At 31.1% G+C, this 26,987-nt stretch overlaps 3 protein-coding genes and 2 long non-coding RNA genes across 5 annotated transcripts; 3 read left to right on the forward strand and 2 right to left on the reverse strand.

The window, feature by feature from the left end:
* Window positions 1-446: 446 nt before the first annotated feature.
* Window positions 447-2,485, reverse strand: LOC132913829 (telomerase Cajal body protein 1). Its single transcript, XM_060972445.1, has 5 exons — window positions 2,340-2,485; window positions 1,541-2,235; window positions 1,232-1,464; window positions 907-1,140; window positions 447-830 (listed from the first exon to the last, which is right to left on the reverse strand). The coding sequence occupies exons 1-5, from the start codon at window positions 2,388-2,390 to the stop codon at window positions 613-615; spliced, it is 1,431 nt and encodes a 476-aa protein (XP_060828428.1). The 5' UTR covers window positions 2,391-2,485; the 3' UTR covers window positions 447-612.
* A 625-nt stretch (window positions 2,486-3,110) lies between these two features.
* LOC132913842 (uncharacterized) lies at window positions 3,111-4,018 on the forward strand. The gene is made up of 4 exons (XM_060972465.1): window positions 3,111-3,231; window positions 3,430-3,546; window positions 3,625-3,717; window positions 3,846-4,018. The coding sequence occupies exons 1-4, from the start codon at window positions 3,213-3,215 to the stop codon at window positions 3,935-3,937; spliced, it is 321 nt and encodes a 106-aa protein (XP_060828448.1). The 5' UTR covers window positions 3,111-3,212; the 3' UTR covers window positions 3,938-4,018.
* Window positions 4,019-9,071: 5,053 nt separating this feature from the next.
* LOC132913531 (uncharacterized) lies at window positions 9,072-10,036 on the reverse strand. Its single transcript, XR_009659403.1, has 3 exons — window positions 9,930-10,036; window positions 9,646-9,844; window positions 9,072-9,556 (listed from the first exon to the last, which is right to left on the reverse strand). It is a non-coding gene; the product is annotated as an uncharacterized LOC132913531 (long non-coding RNA).
* A 5,216-nt stretch (window positions 10,037-15,252) lies between these two features.
* LOC132913566 (E3 ubiquitin-protein ligase TRIM71) lies at window positions 15,253-19,978 on the forward strand. Its single transcript, XM_060971996.1, has 6 exons — window positions 15,253-15,351; window positions 15,626-15,913; window positions 16,110-16,430; window positions 17,009-17,299; window positions 18,123-18,683; window positions 19,115-19,978. Exons 1-6 carry the CDS (start codon window positions 15,253-15,255, stop codon window positions 19,694-19,696), a joined length of 2,142 nt encoding a protein of 713 aa, XP_060827979.1. The 3' UTR covers window positions 19,697-19,978.
* Window positions 19,979-24,970: 4,992 nt separating this feature from the next.
* LOC132913087 (uncharacterized) lies at window positions 24,971-26,037 on the forward strand. Its single transcript, XR_009659327.1, has 4 exons — window positions 24,971-25,173; window positions 25,454-25,563; window positions 25,656-25,821; window positions 25,909-26,037. It is a non-coding gene; the product is annotated as an uncharacterized LOC132913087 (long non-coding RNA).
* Window positions 26,038-26,987: the final 950 nt, after the last annotated feature.

The following is a 26,987-nucleotide window of genomic DNA, read 5'->3' on the forward strand; positions in this document are numbered from 1 at the left end:
TGAAATAATTTTTAAAAAGCTTTGTACTTCCTTTATATGCTACTTCAATGTATGTACTTACCATGTACGCTTTTGTTGTACTTCCTCCCAAATATACACATCAAACTAATTAAAAGAAAATACCAAATTTATAGTAATTAGATTTGAACTTTTATATTCGTAAATAAAATATTGGAAATAAATTGAAATATTTCAAACATAATTTTTTCTAGAAATTATTAAAAATAATAAGAAATTGATTTACAAACATTTATTTATTTAGTTTACTTTTAAATTAGAGTTATTCAATTATAAAAAGTTAAAAAATAGAAATATAATTTTTATTTATAAATGTATTTTATTATAAATTTTATATCCATTAAAAATTTCACTTTTATGTCATTTATTGGTACAAGTAAATACTCAATTTATTTAAAAATTACTTAGATAAACTTAGTTCTGTATAGTTAAATAATAAAATGCAATCATATAAATATTTTATTTAAAAATTTGTTATACATATATCAAATCATGAAAGGTATTGTACAAAATTCCACTTATAAAATAGTAATTTCCATTATATTATATATATTAGTAAAATCTATTTTTACAATAGTTTATTATACTGTCAAGTTAAGAACACAACCATAGTCGTACACTATTGTCCCTACCTTGTGGTACGCTATCACAAAATCTTTGTCCTGTACTGATAGCAATAATGGGTAAACTTTTGTGCAAGCTTATACCATTTATACAGTCACATGATAATTTTATTTTATGTGATGCATTAAGATCTTCGCAATTTGAACTTTGTGGTAATTTCCAAATTTTAATATCTCCATTTGTACCACCTAAAAAATTTTAAATAATAAGAGAAATTATCTTTGCAATAATATAACATATTTTAATAAATATTTATTAACATACCCGAAACTATTTCGTTTCCATTAGATGTAATGTCAAACTGAATTCTCTGATTCGTATCAGACTGGCGTCCTTCAAGGGAGTACAGAACAGTACCTGGGTTACGCAAATCCCAGCATAAAAATTCATTACTGCGCCTAACTACAGAAAATAATTTTGTTCCACAAGGGCTAAATTCAATTTGAGTCACTCCGCTTCCTGTTTTAAAAGTACATAATGGCCCATCTCTATATAAACCTAACAAAAGTATATAAGTAAATTATCAGAATTATATTGCTAGCATTAGTGATATTTTCATAATGAAATATTGTCGATATCATTTACTTACCAATGTTCTTAGAATATGTACCAAAAGCAACTAATCCTGGCATAATTGGATTTTCTCGAATACAGGAAACCAGACCTATTACATTTGGAAAATCTCTCTTAAATTCAATGGTATTTATTTGGCGACCTGGATGTTCCATATTAAACACTCTTAAAGCATTTTTGAAGCCAGCCCATACTTCTTTAGCAGAGTCAATAAATTGAATACTAATTGCAGCTTCTACTTCATCAACTCTAACAACAGAATAGAATATTTAATAAAAACTTAATGAAAATGTAAATATATTGGTAAACTATTTATATTACTAACTGATTATAAGCTCGATAAGTTGCTCTTAATTCACCATTAAAAGCATCCCATAAATGTATAGGACTTTCTCTACTTGTACTTAAAAAGCAACAACTTGCGGGTTCCCATGAATTCATAAAAGGATACCAACAAGCGTCATATATAAGTCCTCCTTCTTTTACTGTTAAAGCTGCTGAAAATTTTGTGGATGATAAATTTGAAGGAATTTTTTCAGAATATAATTCTTTAGGGAGTTCATAAATTCGAATCCTAAAATCTTCAGAAGGTACTAGTAAACATGTTCTATCAGGAGACCACTGACAACCCTTTGTAAAATTTTCATATGATTCAGTTGTCTGATATTCTGCAGTTGCTTCGCATAATAATCTTGGAGAATTATTCCAATTGTAATAAAACCAGTTGGTTGAGTATATTTCTTCTATATTTTTTATAGATTCATTTTCATTAGTAAGTAGCAAGCTTTCATTTACTTCTTTTTTTACTTCTTGTATTTTACTTGTAATATCTTCCTGTAATTTTTCTGTTACTTCTGGTATTTTCCCTGTAATATTTTCCCGTATCCTTTCCGTTACTACTGGTATTTTCCTTGTAGTTTCTTCCACTTTTTTCTCTCTTAAAATTTCATCTTTTTGAAAATCTTGTGACACTTTTGTATCTTTGAAAATTGATGATTCTTTAATCGTTACTGATTCTGGCTAAAATATACAATAAAATAGAAAATACTATACTGATAAAAATTTAATAATTACTCTATAAATTTTTTATCGAGGAAATATTAATTTTAAGTTTTAAGATTTACCATATCTACAACAGGTTTTGTAGTTGTTTCTGTATCTTCACAACATTCCATTGCGAATAATGAATGAAAACATTACCTTTTTACTTTATAATATTTAAAAAAGCACATATTTTATGTAATTCAAATTTTTAAACATTAAAATATTTATAAATTGTAAAGATATTTTACAATTTATGTTACGGCATAATAAATTATTTCCTATATGTAACAAATTATTTCAGTATATTATGTTCTGTTGTCATCAACATGTGTTGATCGTTACTTTATAAAACTAGAATTAAGCACCATATATGAAATGAAAAGCGATTTGACTAAAAAAATAAACAATGCCACATAGGGATATTTTATTTTTACTTAACTGTAAATTCTATAAATTACCAGAATAAAACTTTAGGTATTAAGATATGATCATGGTATCAAGTATTAATTATCAAAGATACAATTGCGATAGAAAGCCACGTGATATTTCAAAACACTATATACCGGAGAGGAAATGAAGGGCTCACTTCATCATCAATGCTACCAGTGGCTATCAGTGACGTAACGATACGCGGGAAAGATAAAACGGAAATACAATTCTTTTCATATTATATGACTTTTTCAATAGAAATTAACTACGAAAAAAATCTTGTATCTTTTCCATTATCTTTTACATATGTATATTAAAAATTAAAATTTTAAGCAAATCCTGTTTTATGGCATAATAGAATCTTTTTTAGTGAAGAGTATCATTAGCTACAAATTTACACGTATTTTAAAGTTTGTTGGTAAACACAACATGTAAATCAAATGTAACGTTTTTTGTCCCGCAATAGTATAGGATTTACATTCCATCTCTTAGTAAGCAGCCAGCAATCATAAAGAAAAGTTGGAATGATGGAAAGTTGGGATCGTGAGTAGTAAAATTTTTTAATAGAAGTAAAATAAGTTCACAAAAATTACTTTAAACGCATTCTAAACAAAATGTTATACAGTATAAATATTATTTAATATAATTATATATAACAAACATACAACTTAATTTCAGTTTTAAAATTGAAAATTAATGAAGTACTTTTTAATAAGAAAAGCTTTCTTTTACCTTACTTAGGTGAATCAAACTCTAGTACAGAGTACTATGATGCAATTGAATTTCAAGAAGAGCATAGCCCAATAAAAAAATTCAGAACAAAGCGGAGTATATCGTTACCGAACGTAAATTTAGAAGGTTTGTATTACTGCTATATTTATCCTTCTAATATTATATTTATATAGAGTGTAATTATAACTATTTTCTACTTTATAGAGGAAGAAACGCTGGAAGTTTCACCTAGAATCGATACGAAACCCATAAGACCAGTTGCCGATTTAAAGCAATTATACACGTATTCTACAATTAGTAAGTAGTCGAATTTTAAATATAACAAAGTAAATACGAAAGAGCAATTTCTTAATGCTAAAGTTATTTCTTAGTATAAAAGCTAATAATAATCTATTATATGTATATTAACATTTAATCTTTTTTAGAATCAAATATAAAGCGGCAAGCGTCACTAGTAAATAAAACAAAAAGAAAACTGAAGCCATTTATAACCGTAACACCTGCGACGCCATTATAAATGTTAAATTAAAAAGTTAAGTTATTAATTTAAACAAAATTTTAAATTTTATTTATATCTGTTTTATGAAAGCTACACGTATATGTATATATGTTCAAACACCTGAACACTACTCATTATTAGCTCTGAATATTTCCTATTTTTCTTCAAAACATTATAGTACCAATCACAAAATGTATGAAGGATAAAAACTGATTAATTCGTAATTTTTCCAGATATGAAATATGCATTGCATTTTTCATTATTAGTTTATTGTAATAGCTAGTTTTAATAGAAAATTGTGCTTCCAATTTATATTATATGATACGTCAAATATAGAATTTATTCCGTATATTGCAGATAACTCAAGTTTCGTTAATTCTTACATATATATATATATATATATGAATAAGAGAGAGATATATAACGACATATATATAATATATATAAATTATATATATATATATAATATTTTTTATTTTAAACTATAACATTTTTCAATTCGCGTAATGTTCAAAAGAGTTTATTACAAATTTTTTAGTCAGTTTTATTGTACAAGATATTTTTATCATTATTACATTATTAGGAGCATTTTTTAAGGAGTATATTTTTTATTTTGGTTTTAAATTTTTTAATAAACGTTTCAAAATTTTTAATAAATATAAGAAAATAAAGTTAACGTATTCGTGATTTACTGCGTGTAACAGTGATTTACTGCACTGGCAAAATAATGAATTTTAGACCTTCAGAACCCAACGACTACGATTTAGTGTATTTAAAGAAATTCTAGAGAATAGACCCATGCATACTATATATCTTTTGTGTCCTTGGCGAAAATTCCTTTTACGGTCCGAACAGGTATAATTACAGAAAGAGATTAAGAAAATACTGTTGAACAGAGGTTTCCAGGGTTGTAACAGATGTGTCGAAATGGTCAAATTTCACTCTGCGAGTCATAAATTTTAACAACTTCATTGTATTATTGTTGAATTGACAAGTAGATCAAATTGACTTGTATCGTTAATTTAAATGCAGGCTATATTTGAGCAAAAGTTGTTTGCTAACTCACAAAGCCAAGTCTCTGAAAATACTTGTTTCATTTATTCTAATTTTTATTGTTATAAATATATATCTTACTCTTCTAATGTAACATTAACAAGCAAAAATATTACCTAGTAAGGAAAGTATATAATTTATTAAATAGAAATAATTTTACTTCTTAATTTAACTTTACTTCAAATCTTTATTTCTAACTGAAATTCAATATATATGTATAGTTATATATTTAATATAAATATTGTTTATAATGTATGACTTGATATATTTTATGTTACAATTGTTAGAAGTGCAACATTTTTAAATTCTTTATAATAATGAAATCTTTCTCCCGAATTTTAACGAAAACTGCAATCCTGTGCCTTCTTACACGCCCCCACAAAAGTAAGAATTTTCAAAGCCTTCGACCTTTGTCCTACGCTTTTTGCTTCATGTCATAAATGCATAGTAAAAGGTACAATAGTCCGTAGCAAACATCTGCGCTCGGTAAGTGTTTTCGTAGAAATTCTGGAAAAGTCTTTTAAATGGGATGTACTCGCAGTACTCAGTAAATACTTTGTGTACAATGACATTTTTCTTAGCTTACACGTTAAGAATCATAAAGATATAGGAATATGGAAAAACAATTTTATTTTTATTTAAAAATTACTTCAATTTGTTTAAGATTTTTCATAGAATATTAAGTTTCTACGATCTTCGAAATTTTATGTCGCAATATTTATTTTTTGACGACGATTGAAAGAATTTCTTCTAGAAGGTTGCCGGAACTAATTGGAAAAATTCTTAACAGATAGGTTCGGCAATGTTTGGCGAACACTCTTTATACCTGCCTCTACCACTTACACTGTTTGTGCGTATTGTTAAGCTGGCAGTAGATAACCGACGATTTAGCAGGTCAGAAGGAACAGTTCCCAAACTGTGTTTCACCATAACGATGTGCATTTCGTACTTTCTAGAACAGCTTTCGTGGTAGCATAGCAATTGTACTTTATATTTACCAGAAAAAAACATTTTAATTGTATAGTTAATATATATAAATTATATAAAAAATAGATGTATAATTGTATAGTGTATAGGCAGCGATAATTTTTAAATTATACCGTTATAACGTATATTTTTCAAGCAGAATTATCAGTTTCTGACTAAATTGAGTCCTGTATAAGGGACGATTCGCACATATACTCCTCATCTTTTAAATAACTTATACAGCAGCGAATATACAAATAAGTATTTCTACATTTTACATGCTATAATTATTTACCTATAAGTAAAAAAATTCTAACGTTCAATTTTGCAACAATTTAAAATCCAATTCCTTTATTTTATAGGTAAGGAAATAATTCCTTTGCACGAAGTACCAAGCAGTTCCTTTACATGAGACAAAGGCGTCACAGACGTAACTAATTTTCATTTCTTCTATCATGATACGTCAAACGTTGGCAATATATACTGTGACACTGGAAAGCGTTATCGTCAAATTAAACTGGCGAACGAACGAATTCACCAATAAGAGAGGGCATAATAAGCTACTTACGTAAATGGGAACCGTGAATTTTAACATGAAGGTGAATTCCGTTTACGCGCTAGAATGGCGCACGCGCATTCTATATTGCGTATAGGAAATACGTAAGTACATAGAGAGAGAGAGAGAGAGAGAAAGAGAGAGAGAATGGGGAGGAAAATCGAGAAGAGTAGCTGGAACGTCGATGAACGAACCACCCCCGCGTGGTGGTCTCTTTTGGCGCGTGGGTGCTTCCAAGGTCATCGCAAGAGCGAAACTGCTACGACGCCTTCGTCGCGACGCCCGCGCATAAAGCGTGGGTGGAGAATATATACGCGTGTACTTATGTATAGCAAGCGCTACACGCCGTTTCAATTCATCGAACTGGTCCATTCACGGAAAGTTTCAACTATCCTATCCTCGAAAATTCATGACACATGGAACGTTACAGCAGCCTTGGCCGATCGAAACTTCCAAATTTCCCTCATAATAAATTTTGAGATATATCGGACTTCAGTGCGAAGAAAAGCTCCCAACTTTCCTTCTAGAAAGTTGGCTACATCGTAGTTTAGTATAGTGCCTGTTGATGGAAAGTTTGACGCTTTGAGAAAAATTCGTTCCGCCGAATTTCGTCACGGTGGTCATTGGTGCAAGGTTTTCGTTAAAGAAAGGCTACTCTATAACATAGAATTTTACATGGAAACTTTCGTTTCAAAGTTTCAATCATTTCGGTCGATAAACTGTTTATAAATGTAGCTATCTGGTTGAAAAAAATGTATTTTGTTATATTTTTAATATTATTAGAATATTTCATATACTTTGAACATTTGTACTTTCCTGCAGATTTCAAAATTATTAAATACTGTGCTAATCACATTCATAATTCGTACACGTTATTATTAAAATGTCAGTTTGCTACATCACGCTTCTGACATCACGCATTGTTTATTCATATCAAAATATATAAACAGTTTATAGAAATACATTAAACAGGCAAAATGTTATTATATACTTATTCAGCGTTAATCAAAGATAATTTATTCGTAACAGTACTGGGTCATGATAATATGCTTTAAATTAATATACTTTCATACAGACTTATTCAATTTGAGACAGTTACAATTTATTTAGTTACATAAACTAATGTGGTAGAGCGAAACGTACGGTATATTTTGAAAGATATTAGCTTGTCTAAATACTTTGTATCTTTTTATTGTATGAAGGAATTAACTGTTTGCGTTAGACGTGATCTTGCCAAAAACAATGACCTTACCCTTTCCTGCTAAATCCACCCACATGTGCACCCACAACTATGCAGGCACTTAGGTACGCCCACGAATTGCTTCCTGCATCCTACAACTTACTAAAAAGTTTTGATCAATCTGCCATTTTAAAACATAAGAAATATTTCGATTGTCCATAATAAATGTAATTCAAAGTAATCGTAAATTACTCTGTATAACTATTTTGATAGATTGTATAACAATGTAATGATATAGAAAGATGGTATTAAATGCTTAATACTTAAATGTGAATTACGATGAAATCATAAATCATTTACTGTCGACAAGTATATTCCTATAAAATCATAGTTTCTCTACCACCCAAAATTAAACTTAAGATATTACAGAAAAAGAGATGATATTAATTCAACCTTTGCTATATGTTTCGACAATTAAATATGCTTTATAAACAAATGTTTCATTCACAAAATTCTTTGCTTTAAGTCTCAAGATATTCTCCGTTGAACAACGATGTTTCCAACTAATGATATTTCGTTTGCAGGATATCTGTACTTGCTGAATCCTGATCGTTCCGATACGACCCAGATCCTATAAATGATACATCCTGTACTGGTCATATCAAAGGAGAAAAGAGGGGAGTGTGTGATAAAGCTCGACGAAGGGAGGAGACAGGATGTTCTCGATCGTTAAAGCGCCACAGCGCCCCGCCACGTGATCCTCACGCCCAAGGTACTCATTCATAAACCTGAGGTTGCGCTAATTCTTCATACGTCAATGTTACTACTAATGGTGACCTTTTAAAAAGTGTATCACATGCAATTCGGGAATTGATCGTGCCAACAACTCTCAATAGAAATATTTTTCCATTCATATCTTTCATGTTTTACGTCCAGTTTTATTTGCATATTAATACATGCATGAACTCAAAAGAGTCATCAATCACCTGATATGTGTATAAGCTCGACCATTATTCTGGTTAGGTAAATTAGTAATTGACGTGAAAAGTAAAGAGGGATATTCAGATTTATATCTCCCACCCTATTCTCTTTCCTTATCTCTTTATATCTTTCACATGAATACTAGTAAACACTTCCATGATTGATACCAATATTCATTTACTCGTTCGATCAGGGATATAATGATTTGAATGTTCAACAGGCTTCTCCTATAACGTAATATTAATTTTAGATTATTCTACGTTTATCAATAACTGATACGATATTCTCATAAAGAGTACAAGATACTGAAAAATTAATTTCATAAAAGAAACTCCTATCAGGAAGAAGAAATTTAGTGAAATACATCAAAGAACTGTAACTGTAAATATCTGACACATAGTTCATCTCTTTTCCCAAGAGGGACCGAAAATTATACCTATTACAAATAGCTCTAGCAAGCATGATTCATAACAGAGATCATAGATTGCCTTGTACAAATAGAATGTCCACATGGACCCAGCGTCACCAACTTCAGGGTCATAATTGATCATCGGTTTGTGTCATTTGACGAGAACAATCGTTGTATAAAAATCGTGAAGAATCGGAGATGACACCTGTTTCTCCGCAGAATGGAGAACCTGATTTATCTGATCAATCCTACCTTGGTTGAAGGTCGCCGTTGGAGGGATATAAATAAAAGTAGAGTGGATGTATGATTGTGATTGTGTAGCTGGACTCCCCTCGCATTGAGCGGTGGGCTCCATTCATGATTTCCTCGCGCACGCGTCCTATCATCCCTTGACATGGAAAACTCTTCCACTGAGTATATAGGTGCCGGGCTACGTAGCTGCATGCACACGTACGCTCTGAAGGAGGTGGCTACGATTAAACCGTCTGCGCCCTGGAATGCCGCCACAGCGGTAAGCAAAAGCTAAAAATCCCTCGTAAGAGAAATCAAATACTAACGATCTATCGAATCCACGTACGTACACACACGAGTGCAATCGTTCATAATAACGCTGTACAGCAACCACGTATAGGGCGATGTGATCGTGTTTTTCTCGGTGAAAAGCTCTCATTTCTCGTGTTTACGACCACGAGCTCTACATCATTCTCGCGTTAGAGTCATACACGCTGAAGAACTGGCTTCCACTCTTCCTCGTTGCTTGGTTATTCATTTATTCTACACCTGGTGAATAACACGTTCAACTGGACCCCAAGCCTCATTGCATATGGATACATATTGTTGCACGATACTACTTCCGTATAGTCACATTCACACTGCAAGGCGCCGATCTCATCCAATTCACTTCCAAACGAAATAACTTATAAATCTTAATAATTGATGTTTGTAATAACTGATACGTGATGTTGGGGCTGTATATATGCTGCCTATAGCTCGAACTAGAATGGTTCGATTTAACGAATATATATATATATATCGAATTGGAAAGGTTCGATTTAAGGAAAAGTCTTAGGTCCTCGTAGAGAAACGTAAACGTTAAATCGGATGAAAATAGAGGATAAGGGATGGTAGGGATAGAACAGTTAGGAGAGAGGGAGAAAAACGGAGTATTGTGTATTGTTGCTCCAACGTGGAAAGATAGTGCGGGGGTGTGAATCACCAATTCGAACGTGGGAGTAAAAATGCATTCTCTCGATTGGTCGAGAAAAGCTCGCTTGCCTGGCTAAACGAGCGGCCGGGGGTTGGAGCGGGGCGGCGGAGGAAGAGAAGGAGAGGGGCAGAGGGTGCTAGAGGGATCCGAGTTTCAAACCAACATTCAGTCCTCGAGTTGTCGAATTCGGGAGATCACTAAACATCCAGAGGCTCGGCACGTCCTCTGCAGTTGCATTCCTCGACGACCACGTGCTCACACTTTTTCCGGTCTTCCCATTTTTTAAACTTGTCATCGTCTCAGCTTCCAGTAGTCGAGATCGGTTGACACTTCTTGTTTCAACCATTGATCTTTACCTTCCATGAACAACTTCTAGGTAAGGGTATTTACATTTTTTTTAAATATTTTAACGTACTTTCTATGTTGGGTTTATAGTTCGTTTGTTGTTTTTTTCTTCTTTTTTTTTTTTTTTTTTGTAATTTGAATGAAAATCGTTAGGCAAAGAGAGGCAAACGACTCTCCTGTTCCATGTAACTTGGAATAAATGAGAGTGTACGCTGCCGCAATGAAACGAAAGTGAAAACGATTCCATCGATTCTTGACTCTCGGTCAGTTTAAAGGTATTATTATTAATGTTGTGATCGAATAGCGCGACGTAGGGCGTTCATTAGATAGCTTGAAAATTGGTTGTCACTCAGGTCGAACGTTGTTCGTTTACATTCCTTTATTTGTATCATAAAGTGCTCTTCTCGAACGACATTGAAATTCGAACGAGAGGGAAAGTATCTACGACGACGCTATCCAACGATGAAAACGAAATTTGGAAAGTTCGTTCATTTTTGTCGGTTTATCGAATGCGTCTCTATGATCGTCTACTTTCTGTCACTTTGAAAATATTTTTCAATAAGAATACGATGGTATCGTGAAGTTTATATTTAATCGTTCTTTATTTTTTTGTTTATACGTACAAGTATATATAAATGAATTTGTTTAATATAATTTGAATAGAAGACATTGAAATATCAACATTGCATGTTTGAAAGGACTTTCTGAATTTTTCGAACTGTAAGTATGGATTGTATGTTGTAGAAAATTGTCAAAAATTTTGAGGCTTAATGATATAGTATACTGAAAAGATAGTGAAAAATTTATATTTTAATATAATAAAATAAGTATATACACCCATATGTCCGATAGATGCGCAGACGCATGTATTTTTCTCTTATCTGAGAAACAAATCTTATACAAATATTTGAATTTATATTTTGTCCATTTATATTTCTATTTTAACTTTTAATATATTACATTACATATTTAAATAACGATTTACATGAAATGTCTAGCTATTTTTCTTTACGTACACAATATTGCTCGTTAGGTAGCAAAACATTGTATGAATTTATAACTATTTTTTGCTATACTCTAAGCGTAGTTTTCTTTAAAACATTCATACAATCGATATTGAAAACTGCAATATTAATACAATTTAAAATCAATTTAACATTAAAACCAATTTAAATTCAAATTGGTTCCATATTTTACTTATCCTATTTTTGATCGAAACGAAAAGCATTCTGTTTCCAGATGAATTGTTTAGAATATCAAAATCTACCATGCGATATTTCATTAATTTGTTTCCATTCTATATTTTTATACATCAATTAATTCATCAGAAGTAAAAACTTCTGAATTTCACTGTCGTGTAAAATTCCGAAAACAATATCCTTGGAAAACAATTCTCAGCATCTTTCCTACAAAGGAAACATCCTATATATATTCAATAACCCAAACAGGAAACAAGTAGATAATTTCTTTTCCTATTTTTCTTATCTTCTTTTCTTTGCTACCCAGAGACAACTTTAAATTTCAAACATCGGAAAATTTTTTCAAATATTTCATAGGACAGAGACAGTTACCTGTTACTAACCGCGTTTACAATTCCTCGCAATTTCTTGTTGCTATACGTTACTGGGGGTCCCAGAGAATAACGGATACACATACTTCACTTTCTCTTTCTTTTTGACCCTCGAAAAGAATAGCAGGTCTAACCTTCGTCACCATGGTAATTTCAAGGATAGCACCCCCAACTGCTGCAGGTCAGCTGCTGGAAAAACGGAAAAAGGGAAAGTTTGCAGGTCAATGTGTAAGGTTTTCGCTTGACACTACTGTAAACCAGACGTGCCATTTCTTCATAGACATACCATCCTGATTCTTAACGGTCATAGTGGACCAACTTTTATAAACATATTATTAAGCAAATAATTAGTAGATTTGTTTTTATTAATTTATTAAATTATTATAAATGTAGAATATTTATAGAAATCTATTTTTTTTTTCGCGTTGTGAATTTCTATTTTTAGTCAAATGTTAGATGAGAAATTTTCCGTTTTCCTGAAACATTTTCTTTCTCGATTTTATATCCTTATTCGATAAATAGAAGTTTTTTCATACAAAGGTGAGAGGAGGTCATCCTTATACTATAATAGCGGGTCATACAGAATTGATCAGGTGAATATTGCAATATTGCATTTTATTAAAATTGGATTGTTCAATAATTTTGGAATTTTACCTACCCAATTTTATTAGCAAACATTTTACAAATTATTTAATACAAATTACGTTTGGTAACCGCGATCTAAAAAGAAATAGAATTGCATGGTATTATATTAAACTTTTGATAGAAAGTTAATAAATTCAGTTTTTCCTAAACGTATAACGCATAGAAGTCATTTTATATAAGAAATAAATTGATTGACGCTTTGTATTAGAGAAATTTCTGAAATATAATTAAGAGATATACTCACTCTGAAATAATGTGCAATATGTTTTGTCGTTGTTGATATTTCATTAATTATAGTCGAACGAATATTACAGAGTTGTAACGAATATAATTTTATTTAGATTTCAAAATCCTTTTTCTAATATACTCTTTGATAAACGCGCCAATTACTGAGTTATGTGGTTACATACGAACGGAATTCACACGATTGAAAACTAATTAACAAAGTGTTATCGGCCAGACGATGAAGTTTCATTCATACGGTTGTCAGTATTGAATTCGTTGTATGAGATTTTACATTTATGAAGGCAGCACGAGTCATTTCCCTTTCATATTAAATATTCGGTTTGAAGTATGCGTTAAATTAAAAAATTTGAAAGACTAAAAGACTAAATTCTTGTTAAACGCTGTTATTAATTCTCATTGAGGAATTCTTTTGACTTATTATTATAAATGTACGATAAAAATAAAGTGGAAATTTTAATGTAGTTTAAAATTCATAATTTCATAACGTAAATACTCGCTCCATATAACTGTTGCATTCGATCTTATGTATAATATGGAATATAATTTACAGGGGAAATATTTTTAATAATATTTAAAAGCAAATATTATTTTTAATATTTTTTTATTTGTTACGTAATTCCAACCCCGAAGGGTCACAGAATAGGACTCGGTTTACGTCGTTTTTAACAATATTTACCTTTACATTCTTTAAATATATTACAATATGCTATTTTATGATATATTATAAGTAGATGCATGATTATTTCTAGAAATAGAAATGCAAATATTCATACATTAATGTTAATGTCAGAAGCTTGTTTGAGATGTTAATTTCATTTTATTCTTGACGCAAGCGTGATTTATACTGTGGTCGCATCATCTTACGAAGTTATAGTGTGTAATTTCTAACTTCGCGAGTAACTGAAGTAGCAACTTTTGAACTAGGATGAGATTCGCATTAATTTAGATTTTTCGTTGCTATAGATAAGTCATCTGATAGCAATAATGCAATAATGATACAAGGAAATAAGTAACTTTCAAGCCGCGTGGCCTCATAGAAAACTGAAAGTCAATTCCATAAGAATTCTGTTTTTTTTTCTTTAGAAATCCCATGGTTTGACTAGTTCATATAAACAACAATAAAAGTTTGCATAACAATAAAATTAGAAATACATTTTCATTCAATACCTTTAACAGAGGTGACGATGAAACGAAGTAACGAATTCTATCGAAGTCTCTATATTTGAGTCACGAATAGTACGTTAACGGATGGAGAAAGTTACGATTAGAAGCTGACTGAAACATTCATTTAGAAACACATAGACGGCGATACGTGTGTACTTACGTCGAATTTCCTACTGTTATTGATTTCTGCGAGGTCCCACCAATGGAAGCGGGACCCCATTTCTCGATCCCCGAACTAAAAAGGGTATCACGATTCTTCCCTGTTCAGGACTTATGCGATGACCTTGAACCAGCTGTGCAGGGGTGTTTCGTCTTTGAAACTGGATCAAGGGGCCATCCGTACGATTCAAAATGCTTTTCCGTTGACTCCCTTATGAATCGATCTTCATTCAGCTTGTAACTATGATACTGTAAATACATCCAATATTTTTTGACCCATAAATCACAATCGATACGGTATGACTGCTTAAGGGACCAACGAGAAGTATCTCTATGTCTTGTTAAGTGTCCCAATTTTTTCCAAGTCGATCTTCGTCAATTTCTTCTACGTAAGAACTTCTACGATATAAGTAAGGGAAAGATGTTATATAGGAATACGTCGTTTGATACGAATAAAATTTCTACCTACAAAACGTATTGACAAAATTTCGTTGAGAATAACTTAGACATCCTGTATATGTATGTGTACATATATATACACCATATTGTTTAAAAGTAAAAGTTTCTATAGAAATCAGCAAAGAAATTAATATTCATTTTCTTAGGATTTTATACATACAGAACCTTGAATTATGTTTACGGTGTAGTGGTTGATACAACGTGTAAGCTAGAGTACAACTTTGGGGGTACAAAGAGGCAACGTACTTTCACGTTTAACAAATTTTTGTAATATAATGAAAATAATTACTTAAGTCTTGATTTAAATTATTTGAATTATTTTTGTTCCAGGTGAAGTTATTACGACGAGAATTCTATTTCCCCAGAGTACTTTAATTACACATCTACATTATCATGGATCAAAATCGTCCTACGTTAAATCACTTCTTTCATACTCCAGACTATGTACTAAATACCGCAAGACCAGAAGATCCAAATGCAGAATATCTTAAGGTATGAAGTGTTAATAATGAAGAAACTTCTTATTCACACTTACGTCCAAGATGAATATTGAATTTTTAAATTTTATTTTTACACATTTTTAAGTTTCTTAGCTAGTCCTTCCATTTAAAACAAGCAAAAACAAGATTTTTTTAATGTAAGTTTCATTTCATATCCGTTTCTATACGAACCTTAACGAGGTACTAACGGATCCAAAGTATTCAATTATGAAGTAAAGGATTTTTACTTTTATTCTATCACACTTATACGTTTTCCTACGTTGCAGATGACAAATGGATACCGGTGGCAGTATAACAGATCCGGTCATTCGAGTGCAAGTCCACCGGGTACTAGTGCATCGTCCCCAAACAGTATGATCTCCCCCCAAGGTCACAGTGCATCCCCAGAGGAAATGGATGCATTGATTAATACTTTACTACAAGTTTGCAGCACTAATTTAAGTGCACCAACTGCCCGCAGTTCCCGATTCGCACACGTTGAAAATTCTTCTAACATTAGATGCGAGGAATGTTATGACAAACCTTGCGATTGGTGCATTAGGTGTCATCGTTTGGTAAGTATATTTCGATCTAACAGCATTCCTTAAACGGTTAACTTCTATGTGTAATCTTTAACTTAAGTTTGTTCGTTATAGGTTTCTTATCGACGAATAAAATAAATTTTAAAAAATAAAAATTTCAATAGCATCTGAACTTCTACCATAGAACTATGTTATATGCTAATAAAATATCTTTTTTTCTTGTACACAGACTTATTCGGACGCAACCAACGACAGCGAACGTATCTCACTGTCCGATATATCGGGATTACTAAGCCCTGTAGTCCCTAATCCAAACTTCCACATTTTACAAAAGCCATTTTACTGTGATATTCATCATGATGGTCGAAAATTATTTTGTCAGACTTGTTCCAAACCTATTTGTGCTGATTGTGGATACGATGATCATGGCAATCATGTTACTGTTCATTTCAATGATACCACTGAACGAGCTTGCATTCAAGCGGGTCAAGTACTGAAAGAAACTAGGCTTGGAATTTCGGCCCTAAGAGAGGAATTAGATGATGTGCAAGTAAGTTATCCTGTGAGAAATTCATTTATCACAAGTATAATAAAATATAATGATAGTTTACATCGAGAATGTTTAATATTACTGTGTCGATACCTTTTAGAAAAATTAAGCACAAAGAATTGACTGAAGTAATAACAGTTAATATTAAATATCTTAAATTAAGAATGATACATTATCAACATCTATGTCGAAATATATAATTAGATACAATGTTTTTAGAAAAATTAAATATACAAAATAATGCTCTTATTAACCGTCCGCTTACAACCTTATCTTTGACGTCATCTGCTTACTGGGTTTAAATCCATGCAGCTGTTCTTTTTTGGGATTTTGTTTTCAAAAATTTTTCAACATAAAAATTTCCGAATACTCTTCTAACCAAGTTTCCAGTATACTCCGATAGTTTTTGCCGCTGCATGTTACTTCGATTTTTTTAAGCAGAACAAAATTTAGACAAAAATATGGGGAAAATGAAAATTCACTTGAAATCATTGGTCGAAAATAAACGAGTATGCAGATGGAGGGTTAGTATATTCGTAAAATGTTCGTGTCTACAATTTGATTTATTTCTTTCGCAGATATCGGCAGAAATATTGGAACAGAAAGCAAGACAGGCATTTGCAGATTTGACATTGTGCACGAAAAGAATAATTGCCGCTTTGGAGGCGAGAGAAAAAGAGTTGTTGAGTAGAATCGAGAAAGCCAGAACTCTAAAATACACTGCGCTACAGAGAAGAGACGATGGGATCAGATATGGAATAATCCGACTATCACGAGTTGCTGACAAACTTAATGATGTTCTGGAGAGCAGATCTTATCTTAACAATCCAATGGGTCTAATAATGATCAAAGATATGGCTTCAGCTGAGGTATTGATTAATGAAATCAAATATCTAATATTTTTCAGTTTTTCGATATCTAGATAACTAATATCCTCCCAACATTCGTTATCCGTAGTGAAACTAATAGTACTAAAAACCTTTTCACTACTATCATTTTATCGACATTGCTGGTTATCAAAAACTAGTACTGTAACTAGATATATTTAAAATCTGATATTGGTAGATATCACATGTTATCAATCTTCCGATATTCAATCGTGAATATAACACGAAACATTTTTCTACCTCTCTGATCCTGCGCTTGTGAATCATTTTCCAACATCTCGGTAATATTTCGACAAATGTTTCCTCTCAGCGAGGAAACCGTAACGATAACGTTCGTGAAATATTTTAATTCTAGAATCACCGATATTCATAAATTTACAGGCTAATGAAAAAGACGGGCAGAATCATGCGGATATTCCTCTGCATATACACGTTTTCTTTATACGTTCTATATAAAATCTAATACAGATTTGATTGATTTGTTATTTAATAATTGTAATGTGGCTTTTACATTATTCTTTTAGAGATATTTTGTCACTGCCTTAATGAAAAAATTATATTAGTATTTAGTATAGAATGCTTATCGATATTGAATTATTTTTCATAATAATGTTGATATTAAAGGTTTCATAAAAGAATATAAAAATCACTAACACCGTCTCATAAATATCTGCTATAAAGATCAAATTTGAAATCGATTACTTTAATTTCCTGAATTTTAGCGTTATAGTAATAAATTTTATACCTTTCTGTTACTTTAAGATGCATAGACACTTTACTAACGCATGATTTTTATCGAATACAGATTTTCCAAATCCGTCAGACCTATCTATCTCTTCCATCTCATGATGAAAATTGGATCTCATTCAATAGTTCGGAGGCAAATATAATGGCCGTTATAGCGAATCTTGGAAACATTATGGTAAATAATCCGGGACCTATAGGCACTGGACGAGCTCTGAGAGGCCGTGGAAATTCGCCTCGTATGTTCTTTAGACGTGGACTCTCCTTTTTATTCCTTGCACCAATTCGAGGAAGAGCCATTGCTGCAAGTAGTTATCCAGTCGTAGTTCAAATAAATCAAAAGATTGATGTGCCAGCGAAACCTATAAAAATTATTGGAAACACAAGTGATAGTGATGATAATTTGTGCCGACCATGGGGCGTAGCATGCGATAGAGAAGGAAATATAGTTGTTGCAGATAGGTCAAATAATCGTGTTCTAGTATTTAAACAAGATGGTTCCCTTGTAAAAAAATTTGGTTCATATGGAACCGGGCATGGAAACTTTGATCGTCCAGCTGGCGTAGCCATCGATGCACGTCGCCGTATAATTGTAGCTGACAAAGATAATCATCGTATACAGGTAATTCAAATTATTCTCAAATATAATATTAAAATTAGGTAGTGAGAATAGCGGGTTTGAAAGTATTTGAACACTTGCTCATCTTTAATGGAATTAATTAAATTAAAAATCAATTAAACAAATCTGTAATGATTCTATCACATGCCACTATTATAGCGAAATACGAGAAACAACTTTCAGAAGCAAATGTATAACAATTTCCAGCCATATGAAGTACTGTTTTCAGTCTTATTATTTTTTATACCGATATTACAGAAATTTTTTTTTCACGACAAGAGTCGTTATGATTAATTCCAATAGGAAAGCATAAAAAATAAGCGATCGAAACACTTGTTAACATAAAAAATCGATAAATAATTTAAATTGCTAGTGTTATTTGCTAGCATTAAGAAAGAATCATTCGATTAATTCGTATTCTCGTCAATTTTTAGATTTTCACGATGTATGGCAAATTTATTATAACTTTCGGTGAAAAAGGCAGCCGCTATGGTCAATTCAATTATCCATGGGATGTGGCTGTGAACGCCGAATGCCAGATAGTGGTGTCTGACACTAGAAATCATCGCGTCCAATTATTCAGTTCTGAGGGCACTTTTCTACGAAAATACGGCTACGAGGCCATGCCGAATATGTGGAAGCATTTCGATTCACCGCGTGGCGTTGCTTTCAATCCCCAAGGCAACGTCGTTACCACTGATTTTAATAATCACAGAGTAGTGATCATCGATCATGATTTCACGAACGCCCGAGTTTTGGAATGCAAGAACACAGGTGGCAGCAAACCATTCCTGAGACCACAAGGTCTGACGATTGACGACGAAGGAAACATTATCATTGCTGACTCTAGAAACCATCGAATACAGATATTCAATGCATCTGGTATGTTGATAGGGCGATTCGGTAGCTACGGTAAGGGCGACGAAGAAATGGACAGACCATCGGGAATAGCTTTGTTCCCCGGTGGTAAACTCGCTGTCATAGATTTTGGTAACAATCGTCTCCTTCTTTATTAAATGATCCATTTATTCTAAGAATAGGAGAAGGGATGGTGTGAAGAAGAAGGTAGTAAGAGTAAGATTTTATATATGGGGGATAATGAAAAAAAAAAAAAAATTACGCGACAATTGCGAACACAACTACTATTTTCGAGATTAGGAGTAAGCGTATGACGCTTTAGTGTGACAAAGCATGAGAGCTAATATTTTCCTACTGATTATATATTTTATGAGAATCCGTATAGATTCTTTTCGAAACTTCGGATTGCCTATGTGCCAAATACACAAGTACAAAGAAAAGGAAAGAAAAATTTTAAAAAATTTTTCAGAACTTTGTTCTGAAATCAATATTGCTATGGATGTTCTCATCTGTGGTGAATAAAAGCAACGTGGAAATAACGTTTCTCTATAGATGTTCCGTTTGGAGAGGAATATTATTTTTACGGTATTCATACGTACTTGCCGTTGTCTATAAATTCGCGAATAATGACAAAACGAAAAATTACACAGATTTAGAGGTATGGGATTTACACAGGGAAGGGATGGTTAATAATAAAAAATTTTTTGCGATATAAAATATTTAAAATTACAAATTTTTAAGAAACAAACTTTGTGTTATAAAATGCTGGTCATTTAGAGTTGTTTTTTTTTTTTTTTTTTGTTTTATAAACAGTAGAGCCTTGTTTTATAATTTATTTTTACCGATGAATGAGTTTTAATAAATAAAAAATCTGTTTTTTGATATTTGATATCAGGTCAGATCGGAAGTTTGAGAGTAGCACAATACAAGTAATATAAAAACTATATATATATATATATATACATACATACATACATACATACATATATACATATATATGTGTATGTATGTATGTATCTGAAGAAAATAATTGTCATTTTCAATGAAAATGTAACTATTTTCTCTGACATAGTAGATATTTAGTAACAAAGATACTGAAATTCTACTTCATCCTATAGCTTGCATTCGCTTTACTTTCGAAATTTTTCGCTATCCATAGATGTTTTTTAATAAGGAAAAAATCATTATTAAATAATGATAGTGTAGAATGTTAAATTGACCAGCTCTGAGGAAATTGTTCAAAGAAGTGATAACCGTCTCATGTTGGTTAGACAAAGAAATATAAATGCAATTTGGAGTGAGTATATTTATGAAAGGTCTTTGTGATTATAAAAATTTTTATCTGTGTGTATAATAGAGTGGAATAATGGAATCCACTAAGATAAAGTTAGATATACAGTCGATGATGTGGATAGAATTACAAAGGAAGTATTTACGTAAAAAAAGAGTGAGAATAACATCGTCTCTTAAGGATGCCACGATTAATTCAAAAATGCCAAGTAGTAACATTTCTAACATATCAGACTCCAAAATTATTTTTTTGTACTGGCATCGTCATACTGGCATCTATTGATTAATAATGATTATCATTATTTTGTTTACAATTATTATTGGCATATGATTAATTCTAAAATTCTAAAATCTACCATTCTTGTTGACTTTCCTTTTGTATTCACATTCATGGCTAGTAATATCGTTACTATTATCTTAATTATTCTAATTGATATCACACAATTGTAAAAACATACAAAACGGCACGTACCATAAGATCTGAATTTTATACAACGTGTAAGATTTCTGTGTCAGTAATCAGTCTAATGAATGTGAGAATATTTGATTTAGTTTGACGTTAATGGAACTTACGAAAGCATTAGTTACATTTGCACTCTGTAAGACTGAGATAAGACTGATTTAATAGAAGTCAAATTTTGTTCCTAGTTCATTTCTTTCTTTTACAGAAACTTAAAAGAAGGATTTGTGTTTGAATAACTATTTTAATATGTTTATAACTTCAGTTGACGAATATTTAAATAGAATAATTTTATTGGTCTATACATAGTATATCAAATTTTATTTATTTTCTTTTGTTTTCTTTCTTTGGGAAAATAGTGATATATTACCAAATAACCGAGTTATATTAATGTAATAGTTTACACAGTTAGCAATCAATCAAATATTGTTCTAGAAACTTATGTTCAAGGGATACATGATCTCAATGGCATTGTGTAGAAACTTCTTCTCAAAACTAATAAAATTATTTAAAAAATTAAGAAGAGAAAAATGTTCAGGAGGAGAAAAAATATTATAGCCAATCATTGCGTTAAACACGTTCAAAATCAGCAATTCAACATTAATACTGTCGAAGAGGTTTCTACACACGAAACATGATGAAGTTTTTACAAAAAGTAATTTCTTCATATTAAAGAACCTCTAGCGTTAGAGTATATAGCAATAATGTTGTCCCTGATATAAAACAATTTTAGCAAAATATTCTTATGTAATGCATGTTTAACTCAATGCTGTGTTAAGACACAAAGATTATTATGTTGAGATTTTAAATATGTACCATCCTGCTCAATATCTACATACATATACATTTAACTAATCAGGGACAGTAGTAAGTTACAACACTATTTTCGATTGAGTATTTCTCAAAAGAGACGCAATTTAATATGGCTTCTAGCACGAGAGCAAAGCAGGCAATAATTGTCCAGCATTGCACGTCCATTTAAAAAAAAGGAAATTCATGTTTGTTTGTATAAGATATTTGATTAACAGAAATGTTTTGTTACAGTTATACTGCAACAGAATGATGCTGCTACGAATCCAATATTGTATACATTATACTATAATACGTATGTATGAAAGTGTATTCGGCAAACAAAATATGGTAGATATATACCAGGTATATATGTATATACGTATATATGTATATATAAATATACCTGGTACATATACTAAACAACGTAAAAGTACTACAAAACTTGCATACGAGATAATTTACAAATGCTATGATATTATCCAGGAAATGAGATATTCCTGTGACAAAAAGAAAAAAGAAATGAATTGATTTTTGGGATATTTTTAGCATGCTGAACTTTTTAAGAACAGTTTGCTGTCAAAATTTGTACATGTTGCATGCTCGATATGCGATAGTAAGTTGACATGTTTGCGAGGCAAATGCATCTTTTCTGACATGAAATATTATTATATAATCGTGTTAAAAAGATAATAATCAAAACTAAACGAAAAGAGTATCGCGAACACAGATTGAAATTTTTTTCAAAAATTTATGAGATTCTGTATGTCAACGAAAAATTTTTTACTATATAAAAGATGTTTCGAAACAGATACTGTTTCTTTTTAACAATATATTACAAGTTGTGAGGTGTCGTAAAAAAAAAAAAAAGAAAAAATGGAAAAAGAAAAAAAATAGAGAATTATTCACGTTACGTTCATCATTTTCTAATAGAGTTTTATAATTTAAAGTACTTGTTATACGTTTGTTCAACATGTTGAAAACGCGTGGCACTGATTACTAGCTCATGTATCATGCCAGCTGTAATCTAGTCGTGCATTTTAGCAAATTTATAATTGGTACTAATTAATTTGCTTGCGCACTGGCATAAGCAGTGAATCGTTGACGAGCACGCAACAGTCCAATTTCAGTTCCATTTTTTTTTAAAATAAGAAAAAATGAAAATTGGAGAATGCGTGTGCGATTATTTTTTACGTTTTTCATTTCTAAAATAATGAAGTAGTGCTCTCTTTAAGAAATATCAAAGAGAGAGGACTTAATAATATTAAAGAGTAATGGTTTAAAGGAAATTAGTTATTTAAGTTAAAAAACGAGAGCAAGGAAGTTGCTCTTCGCAATGTTAACTCTTTCGCTGCGAAGTACGTGCATATACGATCTTAGGTACGATCATTTGTCAAAATTCTAAGTGTGTATCTCGCATGATTTAAAATTTTTTTTTTTTTTTTATTAAAATATTTTTAATTCCAAGGGTACCGTAGCAAAAGGGTTAATATAGTGTTAACAAAATGCAATTATGTCCAAAGGACATTGTTTACTTTTAATTTTTCAATTTTTCAAGTTTTATAACAATGATTTTTATATTTAACTGATACGTAACGTTATAATATGTAATCTTTTATTTTATGAATACCCCCATTAAACTTTTTGAAATTTTAATACCATTTGTAAAATTCTCTTCCCTCCCTCCAATTAATATTTCAGGTTCTGAATATAATCATAGGTATATAATTTTTTAAATGTATCACAGCTATGTTTATGGTAAATTTTCCACTCGTTTCATTTCCTTACTCAAATTTCGTTTCCTTTGAATTACGTTCGTTTTTAGAACGAGTTTCAGACAGATAAAACAATAACACAATTGATATTCACGTATTTATTTTAGTGTTCGTTTCATTGAACAAAAAGAAGAAATATTGTGAGAGTCAATTAAAAATGTAGGATATAGAATAAATAATAAGAATAAGGATAAAGTAATAAAGAATAAGGATTAGTATATTTAAAAGAAGTCAATAAAAAACAACATGCATCATTGTATGGTTTTGTATGTGACCTATAACCTTATATTCATATTCTTTTTGATAGTTTTAACTACAAGTCAAAAAGGTAAATACGATAGATCACGAATATCTCCTTAAAAACGAACGATAAACTAATAAAGATTAGTACTATTTTCGAACAAGATAGAATTACAAGACACAATATTGTCAAATGGAAATATTTATTCATTGTTCTTTGTAGTACGTAATGCAATCCTTACTGATTTAATGAGATGCAAACTAACGCAAAAAGGAATGGAATATAGAGGAACAATAGCCAAAACTTCCGGTGGCATTCGATGCCAATCTTGGTACACAGATGAACCAATACACGAGGTAGCTTTCATCTAAATTAAATTATTAATTAGAAATTAATGATAATTTCAAAGAAGTATTTTTCTATCTAAGTCGTTTATCTTTTTTTTAATTGAAAATTCATAGATACTTGAATATTCATGAAAACTGAGATAAATTAAAAAGATCATTACAAAAGTATTAAAAATCTTCAAAATTATTTTATTTACTTATTTTTTTCTTTTTAATTTTTCTCTTTCTTTTATATTCATTACGATAATCGATCGTATCGATGTAAGCAATTTTCATATTCGTTAATGTTACTAATTTCTGTAGTTACTACTACAATACCATTTTTTTGTAGGGCATGTAAGTGTTTTCATAAATCATTCAAGTCGTAGGCAAACTTTTTAAATTTTCAAATTTAAAATTTTTAATTATCGATTATTCCTTCGAGAATTTCAGTCAATTGGCAAATTTCATACGCAATCTACCAATTACATAATACGTATTTATGAACTTAAACTGTAAAAACTGTTTATATTAATAATAAATTTGGCACTTTTATTAGAGATTCTATATTTGCATAATATTTGATGTCAGGTTAGTAAAGATATAAGTGACGAAGATTTTCCCGAAAGGTCGATAAAAATTGCAAAAAATTACTGCAGAAACCCAACGAGAGATAATAGAGGGCCATGGTGTTATACTTTGGAACCTTCGCTTATAGACGACGAATGTGACGTACCACTTTGTAATTTTGGAGGTAATATAATAAAAGTGAAACTTAAAATGCTACAAAATTTGTGATAAGTAAAATCAATAAAATATCGAGTTTCGTATATAAGAGTTATAATTAACAAGCACGCTATTTGCAACTTGTCTACTTTATTAAGTAACAGAATATTGTGTAAAAGATCATATAAAATAGATAAGATAAAATAATTTGACAGAAAATATTTTATTAGGAAAATTGAGAAAGTTTATAATTATCGATAAAGGTAGGTTATTTACAATAACAATTATAATTATGTATAAACGAGTAGAATGCAAACTATCGGGACCAGGAGCTGAATATGGAGGGACTAAAGAAATCGCAACGTCTGCAAGTAAATGTAAATCATGGCACAAACGATACGAGCTTGAAGGTTCGAAGGTGAATAAAATAAACCTTAATGCGATACTGAGCGAATAGAATTTAAAGAAATTTTTGTTGTTTTTCTTCGACAATGTAACATTGTCTTATAGAGTCAAAAATTCAGAGATCAGGACTTTCCTGATCGATCACGTAGGGAGGCAGAAAATTTCTGCAGAAATCCGTCAGGTGACGTCGGAGGGCCATGGTGTTACGTCGAAGAAGGTTTCGAATATGTTCAGAAACAGTATTGTGATATTCCATTTTGCGACGATAGAGGTTTTACATGATTTTGTATTTATTCCATAGATTCTAATCTACACGATCTTCTTCTTCTTATTATTATTTTGTTATTACATTTCTTAGATTGCGTAGCATTTACGAAGAATTCGTCTAATTATGCAATACTCACAAAATTACACGCACCCAGTGGTAACACTTCGTTTTGGGTTAAATTGTGGAATCCAGATGACGAGAAGAAGGTATACACATTTATTTATTTATTTTCAATGCTCGATTATCACAACATATATGTATATCGTTAAAACTTTGTATGTTTTTATATGTTCTTTCAGGAGAAAGAATAGAACATATAAGATAAAATAAATGTAGATAAAAGATCAACGCATATATAATTTCTATAGATAGGGAATATTGATAGAGAATTATTTTGGGGTTTAAATCTTAGTTACTTTTCTTCTTTGTGACAAAAGAATTCCTTAGTGTAACAGAATAATGCATACGTACAGGGGCAAGCTGGTATATTGCTTAGTCTTTTACCGATTCCCGCTTCCGCTGAAATAATAGCAGACATATGGACTGCAGGAGTTGAATTGGTGTTTGCAAATTCTGGCAGCCGTCAAACATTTCCAACAGATGATGTTCGTAACAATACGATGTTTTAACTTTTGTATATTCCTAATTACGTGGTATAATCTATAGAGTATGAATATTCATGCCTTTTCTCACAGGAAGATTTATAAGAGAAGAAAATAGAATACGATATAATATTTAAGAAAATATACATATAGAGTGTCCGAAATAAAAGCACTCGTTAGACTTAAATAAAAAGTTGAAATTTTTGTGACTTAAACTAAAAGCCAAAGATTTACAATATGCAAGATCTAATGATTATGAAACAGTACATTTCTCTTTTCTCCGATCAGGAAGAAGAAAATGCTGAAAATACTCCTGAAATTTTGATCGGTTCAAAGTGGACGGGAATATGGATAACATGGGGTGGTGGTTTCATTTCCGCTGGTATCGAGGGATCAATGAAACCTTTAGTGATGCAGGAATATAAGAAAAAACATGGAATTACAAGCTTGTACCCAGAAACATTTCTGTATTATGGAGTTCGAGGAACGAACGTTTTATGGAGCACCTCGTTCTGTCACATTCGTACGTTTTCGATAAATCAAAATCAGTAGAATACGAAGAAAATG

Source organism: Bombus pascuorum, chromosome 13, assembly GCF_905332965.1.
Source record: "Bombus pascuorum chromosome 13, iyBomPasc1.1, whole genome shotgun sequence".
Classification (NCBI taxonomy): domain Eukaryota; kingdom Metazoa; phylum Arthropoda; class Insecta; order Hymenoptera; family Apidae; genus Bombus; species Bombus pascuorum.